At 38.8% G+C, this 24589-nt stretch overlaps 1 protein-coding gene across 2 annotated transcripts in view; it reads left to right on the top strand.

Moving 5' to 3' along the window:
* The window catches only part of LOC110839737 (ribosomal protein S6 kinase alpha-5), a 212077-nt gene that overhangs the window by 63071 nt on the left and 124417 nt on the right, over positions 1-24589 (top strand). Inside the window, exon 1 of one of the 2 annotated variants that reach the window (XM_087353987.1) lies at positions 23626-24439. The exons of the other annotated variant lie outside the window; for it this stretch is intronic. Coding sequence (XP_087210113.1) covers positions 24259-24439 — 181 coding nt within the window. The 5' untranslated portion in view covers positions 23626-24258. Of the gene's footprint in view, positions 1-23625; positions 24440-24589 lie in introns of those variants that run through there. 2 annotated transcript variants of the gene reach the window in all.

Raw genomic sequence — 24589 nt, 5'->3', positions numbered from 1 at the left:
TTTTTCCTCGGCCACGTGAGTCGCCATTCATGTACCCGCGGGACCCTTGGTGCCCTAAAAAGGTCGTATGGGTGCCTGTGAGAAATTTAATATAGTCTTAATAATGTATTGATTAGTCACTTGTGGTAGCAAAGAAATGACTTATTACCTGCTCTTTACGCAGGCTATTGCTGTGAGATGGAGTGTGTTAAAACAGTGTTTAGGAAAATTTCTTGACGTAAAAAACAAGGTACAAATCTTAAATCTATTCCAAACACGATTTTTTCAGTTCCTGGTCATTTTCACCCTAAAGATTGAAAATTACACCAGGCCATTGTTGTCTTAGGGCATTGTTTAAAGAAGTGTGATCCCAGACTATTGTTTAAGGTCAGTTCATTTATCCATGTGGTTTGTAATTTTTAATGGTTTGGAAAGTATGTCTGTATACATTCTGTAAGTACTCGTAAGTATGCGTACAAAAATTGCGAATAAATTACATTTCAAAAACATTCCTATCCTTGAATGCACTTTTCACAGTTTTTATATCCAGCATTGTGGTACAGCTGTTTTAATGTAAGGAACTAGGGCATCTTTCCACTGAGTTATCTCAGGTTTAAAATTACAAAGAAATATTAAACTTTCTGAGAACATTCATGTTAATCTGAAACAACAGAATATGGAATTTGCTTTCGTTGCTAGGCAGCAGGCAGCATAGTTCTGTCTTTGTGATCCTATGACTCACAGACAGTTCGGGGAAATACCGTCGCTCTCTTGAAGGCTAGTAGCATTATCGGCCTCTTTTCCTTTTACGGGATGAAAGCGAGTTCATCTGTTCTCTTTTCGCAAGCCAGTCAGTCAGGAGGACCACGTTCCATTCCAAACCAAGCTCAGTGTTTCTAATTTTTTCAAAGCCGACACAAGGGAATTTTCACCTCTTTGTTTTGTGAGAGTAGTAATAAATGTTTGCTTGAAGATCTTATTATGTATAAGTACTTAGGGGAGAATTCGTCTTGAGACTTCCATAGTGTTTCATCTGATCAATAAATTCTCTAACTTTGTGCAAACCACACGCAGTGTTCATGAAAAATAAAAAAAAACACCCTTGGAAACGGGTTTGCACTGTGGTACTCATCTCACATTCGGTAGGTACACTGTTCGAATCTCGGCTGGCGACCGTCGAAGTGAGATTTATTGTCTCCTCAGTCCCTCCAAGTGAATATCCTTATAGTTCCTCAAAAGAGGCCAAGAAAGCTTCGTCCTATAACACTCCCAAGTCATTCGCGATATAAATGCCTCATTCCATGTCACAAAACTTAGTAGTTGATACAGTATGTCTAGTGACCAAGCTGTCGGCATTATCGAGTATTAGCAGAACACAGGACATATTGTTTATGCTGCAGACTTGTATTCAGGAAGTATCCGATTCTCGCAGCAGCAAGTATGATGATGGCTATCATCTGGGTTTTGTAGTGTCGTGTAACATGGTAGAAGTTTACCAACGTTTCCCAGGTACTTGCTGCCTCCACCATCAGGGCCGTGAGAAAGCAAGGACCTGAAACACTGGTAAACTTCTATCAGACTACATGACGCTGCAACCAGAAGACACCCATCGTCATTCCATGACAGTCAATGCAGCTGGAATATCGCCGTTCAATTACTATGAGTCAATAGCTCAAGCAGTGTAATACATGGCAGGTTATTACTGTGATAACTTTATCGATAAACCTACGAAAACAAAGCTGAACTGCGCATCTTATGTCATGAATGCTTCTGTATCATATCCGGTGTTCAGAAATATCACGCTTCTGGGCTTTTCTAAATATTACAAGGACTTAGAAACTTTTTGATGCAAAATGGGAAGTTGGTTCTTTCAGATCGGTATCCGAAGAATGTGGAATTATGTTGAAACACAAGTCCTGTCCCATTGACGACTGCAGATACAGAAATTGCTGTTCACACCCGGGACCATATTAGAGATCTGTAAATATAAAACCCACGCCAGTCTTGATAACATTTGTCAGTCGAGCTGTGAGTTCACTACAGGACAAAAATAGTATCAGATGGCTAAGGTGCTTTCAACCACCACACCATGAAGTTGTATGGGGGAGGAGAAGATAACTCTACAAATACCTGACTTCGGTTCTAGATTGGAGGTGAGAGATTAACTTCACCCACCTGCGTCTTTACCCATTGGAGAAAGATACCCTGGTCCCCACAGACAACTCCTGCTCTTGCTGGAAGCCGAACTCTGGTCCTCCATTCTGTCCATATGAGAATGGTACTTAATGTACAGCAAATTTTCCTCCAATGACGATTTGCAGGAATCGAATTCGAAAAATGTGTTTGCTGAACGCAAAAAGTTCTGCCAAACACGCTGTACTATTAGCATATGGAAAACAGGCTACTGTTTAACAGGGTAAAGTACATGCGATATGATGGACTTTAAAGTCTGATATAGTGCCAATATTTTATTTTAATTCCCAACATTCCATTGATACTTTATTTTAAATTCTGACTTTCCGCTGGTATTTTACTTTTATACTAACTTCCCAGCGATTTCTGATTTCTGTTGGAAATATTCATTAAAAGCAGAAAATTTTGTTATTTTCAGTACAAACTAGATAATATATGTGTTGTCTATGTCGATATTCATCAAAGCCGACAGGGACTGGAAAATTGTATAATTATATTATCGTTTAGGAATAACTTACGTTCTGCGTGAATAAAATGCATGTATAAAAAAGAACGCAGTTCGAGTTAAAATGAGTGTCCGAATTGGTGAGGTCCGAATTATTGACTTTTACTCTAACGCATGGATTTGTGTTTGTTATCATTATACTAACAAATCAAGTGATCTTGTTTATACGGTGAATACCGAACACTGCCAGGTACATTGGCATATGCTGCCTTGGACAGTCCACTTCGAGATTTGCAAAGGTGAAGGGGTGCCGTGTAAGGCAAAATAGGCCTACCCATGAGAATATTTCCGATCCTTTGTAACATATTTTCATGATTTTATAAGGAGACATTGACTTATATCATCAACTGAACCGTCACAGCTCAGTCAGTTGAGTTAGTGACTGCAGGTACGATTCCGGGCAGGGATTTTTTTGTCCGGATTGTTTCTGCTACTGACCCAGCATCTTATCCTTTGGATACAGTGGGGGGCTATATCCGCGAGGATAAAGCGGACTGATCGTAAATCTGGCTATTTATCTCTCTCTAAGATTTTGTGGATCTTTAGATTCACTCCCCACGCCACTCCCAATACGTCACCACGATGCAGTGATTACGCGTTGGAACTATTTTACTTAAAGTATTCTGTTGCTTTCCATATGCTAATTTTTCCTTCGTTGAAAGAGATTAGTTGGGGGATGAAGTGTAGAGGCACTATAAGTGTAGAAGCTGCTAATACCCAGCGCATTTCACCACATAAAACACAGGAAAAGTAAACCACAGACTCGTGTAGTTGTGTGTTCCATTACCAACAGGATTCGTACGCATAATGCCACAACTCATTGCGTTTATGTTACAGTGTTTTAAATTTGGTCCTGCGACAAATTGTATCTGACAACTTTTACCTGGAAAACCCTAATTTTACTGTGTTTTTTTAAAGTCAGTAGCACGTATGGCACTTGTACGTAAAACAGCAGACGAGATAAAACTCACGATTTCTTTATATCCTTCGAAATAAAATAAATGAGCTTGTAGAAACTAATAACAAATTAACAAATAATTTTGGTTGCAAGTGATCGCTGCGGGCTGCCAGCAAGACCACGCTGAGTTATGTTACCATCCGATTACAAAGGTTTTATGATTACACAGAGTACGTCGGTTGATATCTTATTTATGCAGTTTTCTCATTTTAATGTGTTTACCGGTAACGTTCTTTTAATGCACAATGCAAACATCAATTCCGTAGTAGAGAATTTTTATAGGAATTGTTATAGTTGCTCAACTGGTAAGAAATTTACTGAAGAATTGTCAAAATTACATCATAAAATCTTGAAGTTGGATCCTGTCTTGAGCCACCTGTACCCAGTTTATACTTCACATATCCGTAAAATTCGTTACAATATGTAAAATTGAACCTTCGAACTTTATCCATAGTCTAAATTGCAAAACTGCAACGTTTATAAAGTTTGATTCTGCTTCTGTCTTCATGTTTAAAAGAGAGAAGAGGACAAAAAACGTATCCTTTGGGCCCCCTCGTTGGTCAGGCCTCAAACTTAAAGACGAAAATAGAATCTAACTTTCGAAACGTTATAGTTTTATAATTTTGTAGCTCAGACGACAAAGTCCAAAAGAATAATTTAAGTCACTATATGAAACAGTTTTTGTCTTGTCATTTGCACGCATGGTGATATTTTATGCTTACGTCTGTGAAACGTAATGCAATGTAAGTCTGTTCTATTGGAATTTATGCACAGAAATGCGTCACTGTATTGTATATTCATTACTAAATCGTACTGAATTTCTTGCTGCGCGCACCATATAAACTGAGACGTTTGAGTTCTCCCCACATTTCTTCTTCAATATCAAAATACAGTTTAATGTGAGAAACATGCAGCGCAATTAATTCTGGGTACCATCTGTCGGTAATTGCGACTGTTCGCGCATTGAAACACGGTTTTAACCTTGTGCTATTGTTATTGTTGCTGTGTGCACTCCAGATGTTGAGGTCTGGTAGGGTCAGTGTCCCCCGTCATTAGCATATCGTGTCAGAATCCTCCATATATTTGTATTCATCAAGAAAAGGTCCCTGACCCTCTCTTTAATTAACTAATTAAGAACTTTACAGCGGTGAAAAGTTTATACGGCGCGTGCAAAGAATTAGAACAATTGAATAAAATCAGTTTTAATAGAAGGCACCGTATCAGATTTTAACTACATTTCAGACAGTGAACTTCTAGAAGTTTAAAATGTATTTTAGAAACTCGGTATAAAACGGCCGTATATGTAGCTCAAATCTAAGAACGTGTATGTGATATATGTTTATGTCCTTCACAACCCCCGACCTCCGAATCAGGTGTCAGATTTTAATGACACTCAGTATGAAATACATAACACTGGGCTGTGTTCTGATGATGCTGTATTTTAGAACACTGCCCTTAATAAATCTTAACAAAATTAAAGTCGTGGGAAACCATACTGATCTCTTTGCTTCCTGTACTCCTGGAATATCTTTCATGAAACGCTCCGCCGAGACCTATCGTGGGCCAGTCGTATCCAGTCCACACACTATTATCTAAGATACGTTTTAATATTATCATCCTATCTACGCCTAGGTGTTCAATGTGCTACCTTTCGACCAGGTTGTTCGACAAATATTTGTAGAATTTCCCATCTCATTGCGTTCTGCATGTGCTGCCCATTTTATCTTTCTTTGTATCATGACTCTAATATTTGATGAAGTTTATAAAATATTAAGTGGCTCATTATGTATGTCTAATAGAATTTGGCTTTTAAACATCATTAATGGACGCTGTTGCGTTAAGGTTAGAGACAACAACACGCCGTTTGTAGATAATGCACCAGTTTTAATTCAACTGGTCACGAAAGTAACACCATTGGATGTTACTTCAATTGTTTATTGTATAACTTGACGGATGTGCGGCATTGAGGTAAGTCTAGTGTCGTTCATAATTATTCTGGATAATAGTGTTTTAGAAACAAGGACGAGTATATATCAGGTGGGCAGAAATATCCTAATATTTCTGGTCGTGTCGATATACCCGCCACAAGTCCCTCTCGTGAGCCGGATGAATGCAACCTACACCCCCAGTATACACAAGTAAAATACACACCATTTAGTTCATATGTTGTCCATGCCTTGACGGGATTCAAACCTTTAATCCTCAATTCTCGAACGAGTCAAAACCAACCCGCCGTGGACGGCATGTGGCGGTTTGTTGCAAATCACGGCTCTAAGCATTGAAAATGTAAGCTTTCTGGCTCGCCGTGTATTCTTGCTGCTGTCCATAATGTTTTACTTTCTGCTTGATCGTTGTTACGGTCTGCGTAGTCTTTATGTCTGCAATTTCTTGTGGTAGAAAGCGTGGATAATGTCACGCTATCCAGACCGCACAGGCGAATTGCGACTCACACAGTATTGAAGTACCGTATAAAAATGTAAGGAAAGGGGTTTTCACAGCGGTGAGTATGAAGATTTCCGTCTTCTGGGTTACTGCGCTGTGTAGTCTGGTCGATTTTTACCAACGTTTCAGAGGTCATACTGCCTCCGTCATCAGAGTATGAAGATTTCTGTCTTCTGGGTTGTTGCGCTGTGTAGTCTGGTCGATGTTAACCAACGTTTCAGAGGTCATACTGCCTCCGTCATCAGAGTATGAAGATTTCTGTCTTCTGGGTTGTTGCTCTGTGTAGTCTGGTAGATGTTTACCAACGTTTCAGAGGTCATACTGCCTCCATCATCAGAGTATGAAGATTTCTGTCTTCTGGGTTGTTGCGCTGTGTAGTCTGGTCGATGTTTATCAATGTTTCAGAGGCCATACTGCGATGATATCGCCCTGATGACGGAGGCGGTATGACCTCTGAAACGTTGGTAAACATCGACCAGACTACACAGCACAACAACCCATAAGACAGAAATCTTCAAAGGACTAGGTCTTTGTCCGGGGTTTTAAATAATGGAATTATTTCAACAATTTTGTGAAGGCAGACTGTTTGGATTAAAATGTAATTAATTTTATTGGTCATTGGAAGAAACATGTTTTCCAGACCAAGTCAGATTTGAAAATGATGTTTTCCTTGTGAAGATAAGCTCACAAGTTTTATTCACTGTTCAGGTGGTATTCGGATTTCATTCTGGCAGAGAATTTCCGATAAGGATTTCTCAGTTCTCTCATGTGATGATAAAATTTGTTATTATTGATTCAGAATTATTTCTATCACAGTGGAATCTCTTGGACATGTAGGGAATCCTATTTTAGGGATAATAGCAACGCAACAGAGACAAATACCGGAGAGGTGTACTCATAAATGGTGCACACATATTTTCCAAAACGCGTTCTTTGTTATTCTGTGTACTTGTATCTCATTCATGAAGACCATGTATTACACATAAATGTATTGATTAGGTCTACATATAATATACAGCTCCATCGTTAAAAAGCTAATCACACTGATTATACTACTTCTTTAAGTAATACATTATTTTATTGTGGAATACGAATGCATCTCCTTCTTTCTGTCTATAAGACCAAGGTAGCGGTTTTCTCCGAAACAAAACTTTCACCGTTGTGAAAATATCAAATCTCACACAGCGAAAATGTTTAACGTAAGTGTAGCCTAAATATTAGGATTTGAGGTTCTCAATGCTGCGAGTATGAAGACGGCTTTCCTCTGGGTTGTAGCGTCGTGTTGCCTAGTAGAAGTTACCTGACGTTTCAGAGGAGCTTGCTGCCTCCATCATAAGGGAGATGGGCGCTACAATCAAGAAGATAGCCACGTTCCAAATAAAAATAGATTGTTAGCTTCATTATGGCTGTCCCAGCAACTTTATCGTGGTTCGCATTTTGGCCGTTGAAACAGCAACGCGTCGAGGCCCAGTTTCATTCCACGTGACATTTTTGTGGTGCTGTTGCAAGACGCGCATTGTACGTGCCAACGTCAGCTGAACGTGTGTCTCTGCAATGGCGTTACTCGTGCCAATGTCCTTCTGTCGGGAAACCAGGCAGCCTGAATGTAAACATCTGATTTCTGGGCTGCTGCTATGATACATGATAAGGTTTAATAAATGCAGTGCCACTTGTCGGTGTATCTAATGATATGGCAAATATTAACCGTTGTAAGTAGAGGGCAAAAGATGTGAAGATCGGAGTTCTTTCTACGGAAAGGAAGTCAACGATTTCTTTCTACAACGCCATATGACGACCACAGTATGTGCCAGAAACTTTCCACGAAGAAATGGGATTGTCGGAGCATAAAATTTGCAACTGACTCTCTAGCTACTGTTCAGGTTAAGAATTGCTTTTAAGTTTGTGAAATCGTAGGTTCTCACCTGTAGTCTGGTAGAATTGTACCGACGTTTTATAGGCGTTAGCTGCCTCCTTCATCAAAGCATCTTTCTACTTTAAGTAAGTTTATGATGGAGGAGAAGGGGTGATCCTTCAGTTCCGGGGTTGGGCGGGAGGCTAGCAACTCGCTGTAAGTTCTGGCATTTTGCTGTGTGTTTTTCTAGAAATAAACTCAGAGAAAAATGTACAATTTTATGTGATGTCATCAAACTACAGTACAAAATAATAAAGTAAAGCTAGCTAATAAATCACTTGAAAACGTGACAAATTTCGTATCTTTGGGAACGACTATAATAAATAGAATTATATTTATGAAAAAATTTTGGTGAATGCGTTTTAAAAATGACCCTGCTCAATAAAGTTAGTTAATTAGCTTGTAGGTTCGTTGTAAGTTGTTAGACAGTTCAATTTCGACAGTGTCATAATGTGTACACACGCTTAACTTCATAATCATATAGGAAGCTACGAATGGAAAAGTGTTGACCTGTTGTTGTGAAGCATACGCTACTTAACGAACATTCGTTGTAAGTCACAAGAAACGCTTGTGAAGCAAACAACTGTTTTTGAAACGCTTCTCGGTAACACAACATACGTAAACAGATAATAGAGTTGCCGTAATACAAGTATGTAAAACAAGTAAACAAAAGAAAGGCCAGGATCATAGAATGAAAATTGTTGAAACTGTAGTTTCAAATAGTGAGAAATTGCAAGATATTAATTAGGTCACTGGTCGTCAAACTTGTTTTCTTTAAGACGCAGGTCCTATGCCATTTGAACTTTTGATTACAATATATGTTGATTTGTTTTTGTTTATTACTTTCATTTGTTCTTTCCTCTTACATTCTTTTTTCTTTTCCCTCTCCTTCTCTCCTCTTTTCCCATTTTCCTTCTCTAATTCTCCCATTTACCCAGTCATTCTCTTTCTTTAATTAATAAGAGATATTTATGAAATGATTTAATAGGAAATATAATTCCAAAGTTACTAGTCCTCTACCCTCTGATCGAACATGAGTCTCGGTGGTGATACGGCGATGTTTCATATTGTATACCATTCTTTAGTGATGTTTCTTTTTGATTATTTCTCCGGCTAATTACTTTAAATGGCGACCGTCTGTGTGGATATGTTTGTACAGTAGATGCCTGATTTGATTCGCCTCGCCAAATGCTGCCATCTCATGGTGCTGATAATAGTATTTAGAAACTTCTTTATTGCGCGGAATTTCTCACGTCTCCCGTTACTTCTTTGTGATATCTTTTTAAAATAAAATTCAGACGCTTATCCACCACAGTGGCCCACTTTCTTCGTTTCCTGCCACGTTCTCCACATGCGAACAAGCCGATCTCATTACATCACTGTTGCAAAGGATGGAAACTTCCAAAGTACTGTGAGCAGCGCAACAGCGAAGGTCTCCCCTTTTCACTCGCTGATTCCTGTAAGAGAGGGGGAAAACACTTCCTTAGACTTTCCGGACTCAGAGTTTGATGCCCGTGCAGACCATGGTTTTGAATCCTGTTAGATACGTACATTTTGCACAACTTGCATAACATAAACGCTTAATTGGGCCTGCAAGTTTCTGTCTGTCGGCCTTCTCGTCTCCGGAACTGTTCAGCGGTGTGCAGATAAATTTGGTCTCAGGCGACTCCACTAAAAGCAGTATATCGATTATAATTGTAGTTCATGTTATTATTATTATTATTGCTTTTGAATATGCATTCTAAGGATCCGCTAGGCTTATTTATCGTACAGACACTATTAATAATCTGGGAGGTTTATTGATTAAAATGTTTGTTTTCACTATTAGGTTATGTGGACTTCTTGCAGGCTTGTGCTATAACTTTTCCATTTCATCCCCTGACCCTGTTTTGGTGTTATACTTTACTTTAGTTGGATCTGAACGTGAATATGGCTCCCATGCACTCACGTGTTAACTTTCACTGTTTCTTGACTCTCCTCTGGATTTGCATTAGCTGAATATGTCGTTTTTAAAGTTTGTCCCGTTTATATATGGAGTAAACAAGTTGTTACAATTAATCTTTTTATAAAGTAACTACTTTTCCTGGTTATTAAAAGCCTTCTGTGTATTAGGTATTTTATTAATATAATTATATATTTTCATTATAATTTTTTTATAGTTATTTTGATTGTATGTGTTGTTTTGCGAACTATTTTATGTGCCGTACTTTTAATTTGCCATTTGGCTGTCGATACAGCACATTAATTAATAAATAATTGCATTTATTACTAACTACTACTACTGCTGTTGCTGCTGCTGCTGCTGCTACTACTACTACTACTACTACTACTCGTTACTTGATAGTCTGAATATTTGTAGAATTCCTAACAAAGTTGACATTGAAGATAGCGGGAATGGTTTGTTGCACTGTGCAATCTAGTAGAAGTTTACCGACGTTTCACAGATACCCTCCATCATCGTTCTGATGATGGAGGCAGCAGTCACCTTTAAACGTCGGTATTTTCTACTGGACTACACGGCGCAACAAACCATTCCTGCCACGTGAAAACCTCAATTCTCCCCAAGTCGGTAGTCTGAATAAGCTGACTAAGCGTTGGATTCATGTCGTTTCGTGCCGATAATTTGCTCCGACACCATCGAACGAGTATGTGAAACGACGATGAATTCAGTCACATCTGGCACATTCCGATGGCGCTGAAATGAGAAGCATTGCCCTTCTAGTGTAGGGTCAAGTATTTGAAAGCAATTTATCGTTAATGACCGATTCTAATCGTTTCTCATGGCAAGAACGTAGTAACGAGTTGATAAGACAGTGTAATTAACAACGTTCCGTAGGGGCAGTGCGACAACAAGGTAACACATTAAATACCTCGTCATTTGCTTGTTTCACGGAGTGAAGAACAGACCTTATAAAGTAATGTTATTGTTCTTATTCACAATACACACCTCCGGGCAAGTCTGAAAGCATGATGAGGAATACCGCTTGTCCGTGGGTCGTATGAGGTACATGCTGGATCTATTGTAACCTGTGTACACAGAGTTTGTTGTGTAATGTAATATAATGCTTCTGTTCTTTATTCTCTTTGATATAAATTATGACAAACAGTGTGAATTATTAACAGAGGGAAATAAAAGCTGCTATAAAATCAATACATTATTTTAAAAATATCGCATATCGGGAGTAAGCTATATGTCAGAAAACATAGGCAAATTATTGGCTGTGTACAGTACGGCCTGTACATACATGCGCTCATTTGTGTACAGAATCCAATAAACACGTTTGTCCACTCGACTGTGATGTATGATAACAAACATTTAACTTCATTTTTGCCTGCTTCAATCACGAACCTTACCTCCAATTCTTTGTGTACTTCCAAGATACGGACTTAATATTTAAAACACGTTTAAAATGATTTGTTTCTTAGGACATGTATTTAGTTTAGAAGCTTGTTATCGTGCCAGTTTGTTCCTAATTGTAGTAGAATTTATGTAAGATAAGTGCAAGTTGTAAGTATGGAAGAGAGGCCGAAATAATCAGCGACGTCATGTAGCATCAGCAGAATCATGTTAATGTTCGTATCCGTAATGTATTAATATGTAATTACTATTTAAGGCCTGTGTTTTGCACATCAGGCTGAGAGGTGTGTGCGTGCGTGTGTGTGGACAGGTGTTTCAGCGGATAAAGAGACAATGTCTTTATCACTGTAACAAAACAATGTACTCTCTGTTATTGATTGGCAGGAGTAGTAAGGTGTTACCAACACGCGCTGTTCAGGCATTCGCCACGTGGACATAGTAATTACACCAACTGTTGCCACTCTGATATATCCACTCTGCAGTTTATTATTAACCTTTTCAAGTAGATTGCCAACAGAGATTAAACCTGAAAATTTGTATCTACATTTCAGAAAGGAAGCTTTAAAGGAGTATTCTATTGTAAATTATTTCACAGTATGAAATGTAAATGAGTCGTGAGGGCGTGCATAGAAGAGATAAGAAATTCTTCCAAAATTTTAGTCGGGAACATGAAGGGAGGATGCGAGACATAGCGTGTAATATTAAGATGAATCTTAATGAACTGGATTCATTTGTTTCAGTATAGGTACCACATGTGGGATATGTTAGCACGACAGTAAAGTTTTTCTTTCCTTCTTAAGCTGCCAAGCGACTGTCAGTGTAAGAACGACTCTGAACCGTCTTTAAAAATACTAAAATTTATGTATAGTGCGTAAGTAAATCTGCGTATGAAGATACTTCGTTTTCTAAATGCGAATTTTAAGTCAATGTTTCGTCTCTATTTTACTTCCTTCAATGCTGCGCATAATGTATCTTGTACAAAAAAATAGTCTGGTTATGCAGGGTGATAGAAAAGTCACGCAACCCGTATTAAAATATTTATTGATGGTTGCAATTCACTAAAATTCAAATAGATTAATAAACACGAAATATCGCTGTGACTATATAAGAGTCCAAGCAGGCCACGTCATGTGGTAACCTGCTCGCCAGTGTGTCCATTGTCTTTAAACAGTCAATGTGCAAGGATGTCTTTTTACAACTGCAACGAGTGTTCATTTTCGAACACTACATGACATCTCGTTCTTACTTAACTTTTCAGAATGAGTTAGGGATGCATTTCCCGATTCTCCTGTGCAGAACGAATCAGCATTCTTTACTCTGGTGAATCGTTTCCATGGCACAGGGTTTCTTCACCAGGTTGCACCAAACATGAGTAAAAGAGTGAACGCAACCAAGCATCGCTGAATGCGGTGGGCGTCTCCAACCCTTAATACAAAATTATTATTCTTTCCTGATTTCGATGTAACTTAATTTTTGGCACATAGAATGTGTCAGAAATGGGTATGTGACTTTTAGATCATTCTGTATGCTGCCAAAAGTATGTTTCTGCAGATATAATCCAGCATGAATTTGTAACAAAACGGAGTCGAAATGATTGAACACGAGGCCACATTCCAGTCAGCGGGTGATTCAGCAGCAAGCAACGAACCGCTCATCAACGTATCTTCACGTAGTTCAGTCGGTCACGGCAAGTGTTCACCGTTACCACTCGGCTTACTACAACGACCCGCGACTTCCGGTTAACAAGAGATGTCGTGTGACGAAGTACCATGTCCTGTTTGTTTATACGCTCTGTCAGTTTTATCCATTTAGGAGCATTGGAGCAAATTTCTTTCCTTGTGTTCCTTTGTGGCTTCCGTATGGTTTCTAACACTTTTGGAATTCTTTAATTTCATGTCGAAACAAAGAATTGTTTTTAAACCGCATCCATATCAGACCTTCGACATCCCAGCTTCCTATTCGATGGTTTCTGAGGGCTCTTTCCTAGCGGATAAAAGGGACGAAGCGTGAAGCTGACCATTCACCAACATCTAGTTCCGAGGATAAGAATGCGTGGAGGTTTCTCATTTTCCCCAGTGCGTCCTCCAAATTCCGCCCCCTCACCCTTTTTATCTAAGCACCACAAAATATTAGCTGAAGAGTGCAATTTACGAACCTTCACACTATGCATTTTTTCCATTCCAGTGATACTGTATTTTCCAGGTTCAAGTACAAGATAAACGGATCCATGGTAAAGGTGAATTAAATAGAGATGGCTGTCTGCTGGGTTGTAGCGCCTCGTAGCTGCCTTCATCATCAGAGTGGTGATGGAGGCAGCAAGGACCTCCGAAACGTCGGTAAACTTCTACCAGACTACACGGCCTACAACCCAGAAGACAGCCATCTTGGTACTCAACGCCATGAGAACCTTAAATCCTACTGTGTACCAAATGATTAATCTTTGAATCTTTCTAGAAAGCGAAGACGAAAGTCGAATGAGTATTTAGTCTCAAAAGTTAGCAAGTTTAAGCCTGTCTAAAAGGGAACTTTGATTAAACGGATGCCTATATTTATCGGAAAGTTTTGTATTGTCCCGAGAAACTGGAGTGAAGACGAGTTTAAACATATATTTAATAAACGGTGATTTTGTAACAAAGAAAATGAAATATAATATAGAATATCTGTAGCGGAAAGTAATCTGCTTCGGTATTCATTGTGTTCTGTTACAGGCCAACTGTTTTGTTCTGATTCCTGGAATGTTTTATGGTGAGGTATGCATACTGTGCTATATTCAGATCTAAGTATCAGTGATGAAAGGAAAACTATCTTTTGGTATTCTGTTACAATAAGGTGTCATGTCTTACGTGATTTTCATTCCAAAGTTCGAATTCTTCAAATCGCTTACCTTTCTCAAGACCTACTGTATTTTCGAGGGACGATGTGACGGCCAAGGAAAGATTTCTCTCTGTGCATTGGATGATTCAAACGCAAAATGTCTGTCGAGACTGACAAAAGAAGAAAGGGTCTTTGTTAAGACATTCATCCCAAAATAAATATTTTTGCTGAACAGCGTTTATCTGGCATTTGATATTCATCACCGCCAATATATTCAGTGGCAATTAAAATATATACATAGGCTGGTCACTACCGTTGTATTATCTTGTTACTGACTTTATGGAACGTCCGTATTCTATAGCACGCGGGACATTTCTTGACAAATTGAGCGAGTCTCAGATGCTCAAGATGAAACCCCGATACATAGTTTTAGTTGGATTGTGCGAGCTGTAATCCAGATCGTCCCATTTGTGGTGTGAGGGGATGTCTAGATGCTTTGCGTGGTTCGGACTTGTTTTATCTAAAATATGTTATACAATGCTATTTAATTACCTCATACTTTACTAGCTATTTTAAAGTTTTGGTGTGTTCATTCCCTCTTTAACTATTGCGTGCCTTTTGGGGAATATGCATATCTGTTTTCTAGTATTTAAAAATGTTAAAACAAACAGCTTACATAACTTGGTCGCGTATGCCTGTTTTGACCATCCTTAAACACCTCCATACCGGCCTTCTCTACCTTTCTTTTTTCCTTACACGAATGTTATTTCCTCAGTATTTATTTGCTGTTTCGAAAACAACAATTTTCTACGTATTTTGCAGCACTGACTGACTGGATCTGACACAGAAATTACGTAGACTGTGGACGATTTATCACTAAAAAGTTCAGATAAGACATTCGGGCTATCACTTCCGCTCTGACGTATAAATTAAGTTCACGATAAAGATGCTTCTGTTTTACTTAATGTAATAAACAGTGTCCGGGCAACGAATCTGACGAGGAACGTTCCGACCTCATTCGAAGCAAGAGCTCTGTCCGTTACTTTCAGTTGTTGTGTCCCACATATGCCTTTCATTTACGGAATTCTGTTAGAAGAAACTGACGACTTGGCCTAATTTAATAAAGCCAAGAAGAAAGTATTGTTTATTTTAATAGCAGTACGCAATATAAATGATTCATAGTCTGTCCCTTCTTGGGTTACACACTCAAAAGTTTGAGATACCGCAATTTTTATATACTTCTTACAGTGATTGAAACAGTATGAATTGCCTCCAGGCTTACTGTACGAGTATCGACATTGTGATGCAATGATCTGGGGGGGGGGGGGGGGGGGACAGGAGAAGGAAAGAGGAAAGTTAAGGATTATCTGGAAGAATTAACAGTATGGTGCTTCACACACCAGTGGGCACAGAGATATATTTTTTCAAAAACATTTCCTTGTCGGTTGAGGTTCTGTCTCAAGCCACACATGAACGAATGAATGATATTTTACTATTGCTAGCAGCATGAATAAACAGGGTTTTGAGGAAAATATTCGCATCCAAAACGGGTGAATTGACAGGAAACTGGAGAAAATTACACAATGTGGATATTTATAGTGTATAATACTATGTCTGTTCAAATCAAGCAGAAATGGATGGACAAGACATGTTGCACACATGGGAGAAATGTTGAATGCATACTTTTTGGTTGGAGATGCTGAAGGAAGATGTAGGCATAGAAGGAAGTATGTCATTACAAATTAATCAAAAGGAAATGTGTTTTGAGAGTATAGATTCGATTTTTCTAGTGTAAGATATACGGACCAGTGGCTGGCTGCTGTGAACGCGGTAATACACTTTCAGCTTCGATAATGGATGGGGAATGGGCGTTTGTTAGGTTCTCAATAATTCTCTTCCACGGAGATGGTGAGTTTGTCTAGCGCAAATTCCTTACAGTCCCTTCTTGACCAATTACTTTAAACCTAAAAGTGCTATCAGACCGATTTAGAGGATTTTGCATGAATTGTAATTTGTCGCCTCCTTGTTTATTATACTTGAGAAGCAAGCACGAGGGTGGAATTAATGCATTACCTGAAATGTTATACCAACTTATTTTAATATCATGAATGAATAAGGAGCAATTGTATGTTAAGTAAATGCAAATTAATTATAAAATGCTGACAGACAAATGTTTCTAGCAGCTGTGGTGGTACATTCCTCTACCATGCCCTCTGTTTATTGGCCTAAGACCCGATTAAGGGCTGAATCCGAAGCAAAACAAGCTACTGACAACCACCATACAGACTGTGTAGTATCCATATTTCTTGTCCTTAAGGGATAAGTCGTGATGTATCTGAGTAGTATATTATATGAGAAGTCTGGAACTACATACAGAAGTGATTTTCACGGCAAAATTTACTTGGAACAGGAAGACTTCATGATGAATAACTAGTACATGCGTTTGAAATATACTTCTAATGAAGTGCGGTTTTTGATTCTTGAGTTTTAAAACCCTCCCGTGCTAGAAATCAAATCTACTTGCTGCGATAGGTTGTACTGAATAACTGTCTTGTTTCTGTCCTGTCGGAAGCTTCCGAGCTGTGATGTTTGAAATGCGGGTTGTTGATAAGGCAATCCCGTATTGTTTTCGTCTGTATAAAATATCTAATTCACTTTGTGTGTAGAGCTTCACGGTGTAGTGGTTAGCGTTTCTGTTTTCGTATTTGGCCAGAACACCGGTTATTCTTATTGAGGTTCTCGCAGTGCGCCTCTCTGTCGTACCAGGCAGATTTTGGGATGTCGTATATACCACGACCGCTACCTTTCTTCATGCCATTTCTAATTAGATGCTGTACAACAAACCACGTTATCAAAATATCCTCAAATAAGACAAGAACTCCCATGAAGCAGAAATTCTATATATTTATGAGGTCATGGAATAACCAACTCCATGGAGAAGAATCATTCTTGTGAAGCACTCAGCTAATTAAATTAAAAGAAATAGAAACTCCCAAATTCCCCACTCTTTATAGAAGATTCACGCCTTCTAATTCTTGTTTCCTAACATCCATTTTAATATTATCTCCATATAGACGCCTTGGTCTTTCGAGTTGCATCTTCTCTTCAACGTTTCCAACCACAATTACTTGTTAATTTTTCATCTCCCGAATGGACGCCCACTGCCCATATCATCCTCCTTGATTTGATCATCCTAATATTTGATAAAGAGTACAGATGATGGATCTGCTCATTACGAAAGACTCCGATCAAGTCCGAGACCGTGTTTGACATTTTGCGTGTTATGCTGTTCTTTTACGAGGGGAGTTGTAAGCCCAAAGCTGGAGGTCCATCCCTTGTCGGCCTTCCGCGACTGCATATTCAACATATTCGCAGCTGTCGTCAGCATCTGAAGGTCGTTTCCTCCATCCGCATCTTCAGGACGCACCGTGCCTTGGTGAGAAGGGACTCACTTAACATGACGTGATAAACGGGTGTTTGAGGAAAGTGTGCCAAATTGCTGGGACTGTAATAGATAAGCCTGTCATTGTGAAGTATTAATAACACAGGGCAGAGCTATGAATAAACTTACTTGTTAATTTATAGGGCTTGCGTAATTCATTTCTCTCATACCCCGTAGGCAGGGGACATCATCAATAGATACTTGAAGCACATTTGGACTGTTGCCGTCAGAGCAGTGGGCTATAAGAAGAGGTTATGAGGTTCGTTCTAAGCTGGAATGACCTACATCGTTGATGAAAGCACAGTAGAAAGGAGCGGTAAGGGAACTGCAGTAAACCCTTGTCCAACGTGGATTTACGTACACGCGCAAAGCAAATGCTTTAATGTTGTATGTGCGAACACGCGCTCTGTTGCTTTCTCCAGAACTCTGAAACCCTCCTGCATTTCTCTCGCATCACCTACTGTCTTATGTATATATTTTTATTGACCATATTATGCAAATGTAATGTGATTTTGTTTTTATTTTGAATGATTGCATTTCATATACTGTAATATGCTTGTGGAAGTCTATGTATCTAGAGAACATATTAAATATTAAGTTTGTCCAACGCCAAGTTCCCGAACTCTCGTTTCTCGAGAGACATAACCCCCGCGTTGGACGAGGGTTTACTGTGCTTGGGTACATATCACCAAAATTCAGAGTTCTTCATTTTTGGTCATCTTACCATAACTTGTTTGACGCTACATTGAGCGTCGTCGTATTGTGGTTGGCACTTCAGTCTAAAGCCCGGGGACTGCCTATCGCTTTTCATGGTTTTGTTCAGTTTTTTCAGGAGAATGCAGATATGTTATCATAAACAGTTTGTTATATTTCCCCGTGAAATATTTCGCAAAATGAAATGTAACGTATTTGACATTGTGTAGTAGATAGCACGAAAATTGAATCCACAGTATCCACCATGTTTAAACATGGAAATAAGAAACAGTGACCTGTAGACTGTATATCACGTCATGGCATTGTCGGGGATGAACTGAAATAAAGATAACGGCGCAGCGATTCAAGCCATGATGCAAGCCGTAAGTAAGGATGAGTTAACGAACTCTGTGGAAGATAAGGTACACGACTTTTACTTATTTTCTCAATATTTGTATTGCAAAAGTTTCTGATAAGATTCTTACATTTTCTGTGCATTTAAGAAAACATTCTGTGTTTTTCTTCATACCATATCTCTCCGGGAATTTCCTTTGGAGGGACTGGGGTCAGGCCAGCCACATGAGCTGGGGTCTCAGTATCATTCCGTTCTTAATCCTGAGTTCTTTAAGACACCAGCTCCGTGCCGAAGGAAAGGAAGACGCCGATTGGTCCTTGGGCTTCCAGCTTATGCCTGCATTACAGCTGAGGATGCTGTAACAGAAAATGAAATATCGTCAAAGAGAATTGCAGTAGCAGCGCGTGGTCCTCCGTGTCGCCTTGACAACACTCACTGATGCTGGGTGACGTCACACCGCATTGCGTCACGAAGTCTGACGTTATAACACGTCACATTTACGTCTGCATCTGGCATGATAACAGGCGCCTGTTCCGCACGCAGCATCCACCAACGATAGTGAGGGCCACAGCTAGTTCTTGTTCTTCGCATTAAAAGGGCACGGATTCGAGTGCTGGTGACAGAAGTAGACGCAGAAACAAGCGTCGTTCCAAAAGGTTTATTTTATTCATCGTTCCAACACTTTTCCTTTCATCTTCCTTTTCTTCTTTCTTTCTCCATCTTGCCATTGGCTGTTCTTATTCAACAACTGTATATCAACTGTAGAGCTTCGTAAGGCTTGTGAAGACGTTTACATACGGATAATTCGAAAGGCTTCAGGGCAGGGGTCATCAACTCGCGACCCGTCGGTCTGTTTTGTGCAGAGAAGGAACCATTGTACAGTAGCCAGACATTTAAGGAAGGTCAAACTTCAACGCCTGTCTAGACTAGTACAGTAGCCGGGAGGAAACTGTGCTAAATATCTGGCAGCGGGACCAAGGGGCAGAAGGGACAGCAGGTAAGGAAGTGGTTACTGTCCAAACTGTAAAGATTATTTCTCAGCGGCAGTACTTTGTCTCAGTAATGTTTTTGTTTTACATAGTATATGCATTTCGTTTCCTTTACCTGCACGTTAGTGACACGAAACGCACAGTTTTGTCCCGACTACTGTTATAAACTTTAGAGGTGGAAGAAGCTGCCTTAAGGGGAGATGGGAAGCTTAATCTCCGTAGTGTTAATTTTGTTACAACTACAAAACTCTATGGTCATCAAATTTAGAACACACGCAGTTGTGGGATTTTTGTATCTACTGAATTCTTTTTAAAGTAATATACTTGTAAGCGGATGTTTTAGTCCTTGCAGATCACAAGTTTTCTTTCGAGGCCTTAGTATTTCTTGATCGTTCGTATATGGGAATAACATTGAACTGACTTTTCCTTTAGAATTTCATCTTATTCAGGCTTCTTCTTTACACAGGCTAAAAAGGCAAGTTCAGAATCCATATACATATTACATAAAGCAAATGGAAAAGAACGTCCTTGGTTAATTCCTCGGTCTGATGGGGATAGCAGTAGATTGCAAATACGTGAACCGGATTGAACTGGCATCGCTTAGTGGGCCTTTGTGAAGACGCTGATCAATATGCAGGTTTCATAACAACAAGGACCATCTGAAAAATTATCAACTGCTTATAAAAGAATCTGTGCTAGTGAGCTAATAAGCTACTTCTTTGAGTCAGCCAGTTAGCTAATTAGTTTGTTAGTAAGCCAATTAGTTAGTCAGTTACTTAGGTAGATGGACGCTGCAGGGACTGAGGAACACCACGAAAAATCTGACTCAGGACAGGTGATCTCCTGAATAAGAAGCGGGAATGCTAACCACTTGACCGCGACATTTGGTTTGAACGTGTAGTAAAGTTATTTAATTCAAAATGCGAAATGCGCAACATGTGCGTTATGCAAGAAAAGCGAACTATGTGCCGATTTCTTTTTCTTTTCTTTTTTACCTTTTATGTGTTATTTAGCTTCATACATTCGCAGAGATGAATTAATAAGTTCATGCAGGAAATTACGTAACGAGGAAATTGTTCCTTTTAATCGTCTAGTATCGATAGTCAAGGACGTTGAGGTGGACCTGACATATTGCAGTCACAAACGAATTATGAAATTCATGTAATATTTTCCTTGGAAAGCTCAAAACTTGTTGCATAGTAGCGCATAACGCAGTACTGTCGGATACAGACACGTTTTCGCTTTTTGAAAAACTTGCCCCCTTTTTACATCTGAGTGCTGAATACTAGAAAAGCTACAGAGAAAGAGATAATCTGGGAAACGAAGAAGTAGATACGAAAGTATATTAAATAAATATTAGAGAAGTTGGTTTGAGGATGTTTTCTGGATTAAAATGCATCAGGATAGGCTCTCATAATAGAGTTTGTAATGATGATAATGTAATAGTTTCATACCAACGAATTTTCCTCTCCAATTCAGAAAATACTCGGTGATAGGAGACAGAATATTTTACTACATGTCAAACAAAATGTTTGCGGACACCATCACAAATGACAGTTTTATGTTCAACTTACTTCTGTAAATTTAAAGTCGGCTGTTTAGTACTTGTGCTTTGAATTAAGACATATAGGATGTTACCTTTACTTACTCTATCTGTTTATAATTTTGTCTTCATTTTACACCATGTGTAATTTTGAAAGCAGGCCTGTTTTTTAATTATTTTTATTATTATTATTATTAGTTGTGGTGATGGTAGTGGAAGAAGTATATTTTCCATAATGTACACTTTGCAGACAACGTTTTTGTTAACGCCTGATTTAAAAAGGCAACAATTCGTTCAGTGCATGTGTCTAATAATTCTTGACGTGAAGTGAAGATAACTTCTTAACCTCATGTGGTAGGCATTCAAGGGTAAGGGGTCGAAGTCCGACAGTGTTACCTTTGTCCGTGATAAGATTCCGACATAATAGAGTACAACGTACCTAGGAGAAAAGGAGAGGACAAGCAAGAAGTGATTAAACAAATCACATACTTAAATACTGAGAATTAACCCACGCAAGCTGAAGTATTATTCCACATTATCAGCAGATTGAAGGAGATAATCACATGTAAAACAATTCACTTCTTATAGCTCAAATAAACCCTTCAGAATTAAATAATTTTAAGGCGTATATAAACTGTTCTATAAAATGTACCGATTTCGAATTAAATTTAAATCCAATTTGTCAAGCATGTGTGTTACTATGCAGTAGTTCGTAAGATTTCGCTTATTTCTTTTTTTCTTTCTTTCTTTCTTTCTTGTTACCCCACAAGTAGAGCGGTGAAAATGACCTTACGATCACCTAATACCGAGGTTATTCCGTGAAGCTGTATCTTCATTCCTACATACATCGTCTTGCCGTTGTGCTCAGTGAAGCACGTTTGCCTTGTACGTATAAGATTGTTCGCTTTTCTCATTATTGTATGTTTAAATCCAAGTTGTGCGTCTGTTTAAAAATGATTGTATTTACCAATGATGGAGTTTATGGCTACCATACCATGCCATACCTACTGCTAATTTCAGCTCAGGCTTTTCTTTAGTTCGATTTTATATTATTATAGTTTCTTTGTTCACCAGGAACCCAGCCTGGCTTCCATAAATGTCGTAAATCTGCTAGACGCTTGATAAAATTTATCATCCTTTAATCTCGTACTATCCTTCATTGGAATATTTTTATAGGCCATTTAAATTTTCAATATTAAATGTTGGGATAATAGAAGGAAAATAACACATTTAAAAATTAGTTTCTTGTAATTTTAACAGGCCTTACATTTAGACCAAGGGTAAATAAAAGTATTGGCCTGTACCAAATAAACTGTGAAACAAGATAACTATTGAAAGAGTAATTAACAGGTATCATTTACCTGAATCAGAGTTCTGACTTACATTCAAGTGTAGTGTTACTTCTTATTGTATAATCAGGTATTCCCACCGCCAGAAGTTTCCAGAGCGTTACGGAATTATCTGGATCTTTCGCAGCGAACGGTCATAAAATGGCGCTACTCTGTTCTAGATACTTTTCGACGGGTGACATGGTTTCCACGAGTAGTTTTTTCCTAACAGCAGATTCCACAGTATTTTGTTGATAATAGCGGTTTAATGTAGCCTATGGTTTGATAGTTGCATTGGTTTAATAATTTAACTAATCAGATTATTTTAACTTTAGTAGCAATGCCAGGATGCTTTCTTATATAATCTCACCAACACTTCTGATCAAATGGTTCATATACCCACGTACAAGCCTAGTCTGTCGCACACAACAGAACGATCTGTTCTTTATGTACGATTATATGTGTATAGCGAAGGTCAAATTGTCACAGGTTGCACATATATACATTCACGATTTCAATGCTTGTGATACTTAATAAATCTGAAAACTCTTCAGTTCCAGACACAAAACTTTTGCAAAATGTCCACTGTCAATGAGATTTGATATCGAACTTACATATAAGGCAGAAGAGTTAAATGGCAAGTGTGATTAATTAGCATTTTGACGAAATTTTGTTAGAAATTCAATTTACAACCATCGATACTATTCTTCACCTTTATAGCGAACATTTAGGGATTTTTACAATATTATATTCTACAAATTTCGGAGAACGGCTATGAGCGTTGTTACATCACGTGGGCTCCTATCGGGGGTGTATTTTGTTGGTTATTGCTAGAAATTTTATGACGCGTGGGAGATCATTTTCAAGGCAGTTGGCTGTTAAAAGGGCGGAGGGGTTATTGTTACGTAGGCGGATACTTGATTCGTTCCATTTTGTTGACCATCCTATGGAGTGGGCATGAATCGTGGCTAGAGTGATTTTAAAGAACGTTTTAGTTGCACACGTTTGCGCGCATGCGCACGGACATTCTACTACTGTACTTGTTGTTGGGAACAGCTGATCGCCGTGTGGAGGGGCAGTGGTGGGGAGCTTCGTACCAACTACGATTTGCCCATAGTTCAGTCGCAAGCATGCAGCAATAGGAGTTACGTGTGTAGTTCACTTCGAGCGTGTTTACTTTCTAAGTGACACTTTGTTTAAAGACCAGTACTGTGCAAGAAAGACTTATTTCATAATATTTAAACGCAAAGAATAATTACAGAAAAGTGAGTGAGATCATACATGCTGACATATGTCGTAAGAGGTTAGTGTAATCTGACCGTGAGGATTGGTGGCAATCATTAGTGTGTCATTATTGCTGAAGGGATTTGGATTATTTAAAACTGCGAAATATCAATTCAGAAGTCTTGTGAACGGTATTCTACAGCTGTAACACTATCTTACGGACAGCAGAAGTGTACCAGAATTAGTCGACGTGTCTCGACCTACTTATTCAGCGGACTGCTCAGAGCAACACATAACCTCAATATTCATCAGCTCATAAACCTCAGTTCAGTGCAGTCTCATTCCACTTTTCAACTTATATCATATGTATTTCTTTGTTTTCAAAGAAACGATATTAAAAGTGTGACGTGATTCTTGCAGATCATCATGAACGAGTTACGTGCAGTTGGTTAAAGGATTTCGAAACCTTTACCGAAGTGTTGTGTGTCTTTTTCCCACTTTTAATTTGAGTGACAGTCACAACATGGGTGTACATAAAAACGCGGAACATGAAAGCGGATATTTTGAGGATGAGGAAGAAGACGAAGAAGTTGCTAGGAGAGTGATTTATGTAAACAGCAATCGAGAGGTTGTCGGGGATAAATCGGATGACAACCTTGCAGAAATAAGTTGCTGTGAAGGACGCATCGAACCCCAGAATAAAAGTAAGTGCGAAAGGAATTTAACGATTCATGTTTACTCATTGACAATGATTAATGGCGTAACATATCACAGAGGCACGCATGCTTGTGTTAATTGGGTTTCCAGGTAGAGATGTATTCTGCAGTGTGATTTGTATCTGCAGTAGTTCCACG

Source organism: Zootermopsis nevadensis, unplaced genomic scaffold, assembly GCF_977971745.1.
Source record: "Zootermopsis nevadensis isolate Lab colony 2312 unplaced genomic scaffold, Znev_1.0 Znev_ptg000022l, whole genome shotgun sequence".
NCBI classification, from domain to species: domain Eukaryota; kingdom Metazoa; phylum Arthropoda; class Insecta; order Blattodea; family Termopsidae; genus Zootermopsis; species Zootermopsis nevadensis.
This window is presented reverse-complemented; position numbering and strand designations above follow the sequence as displayed.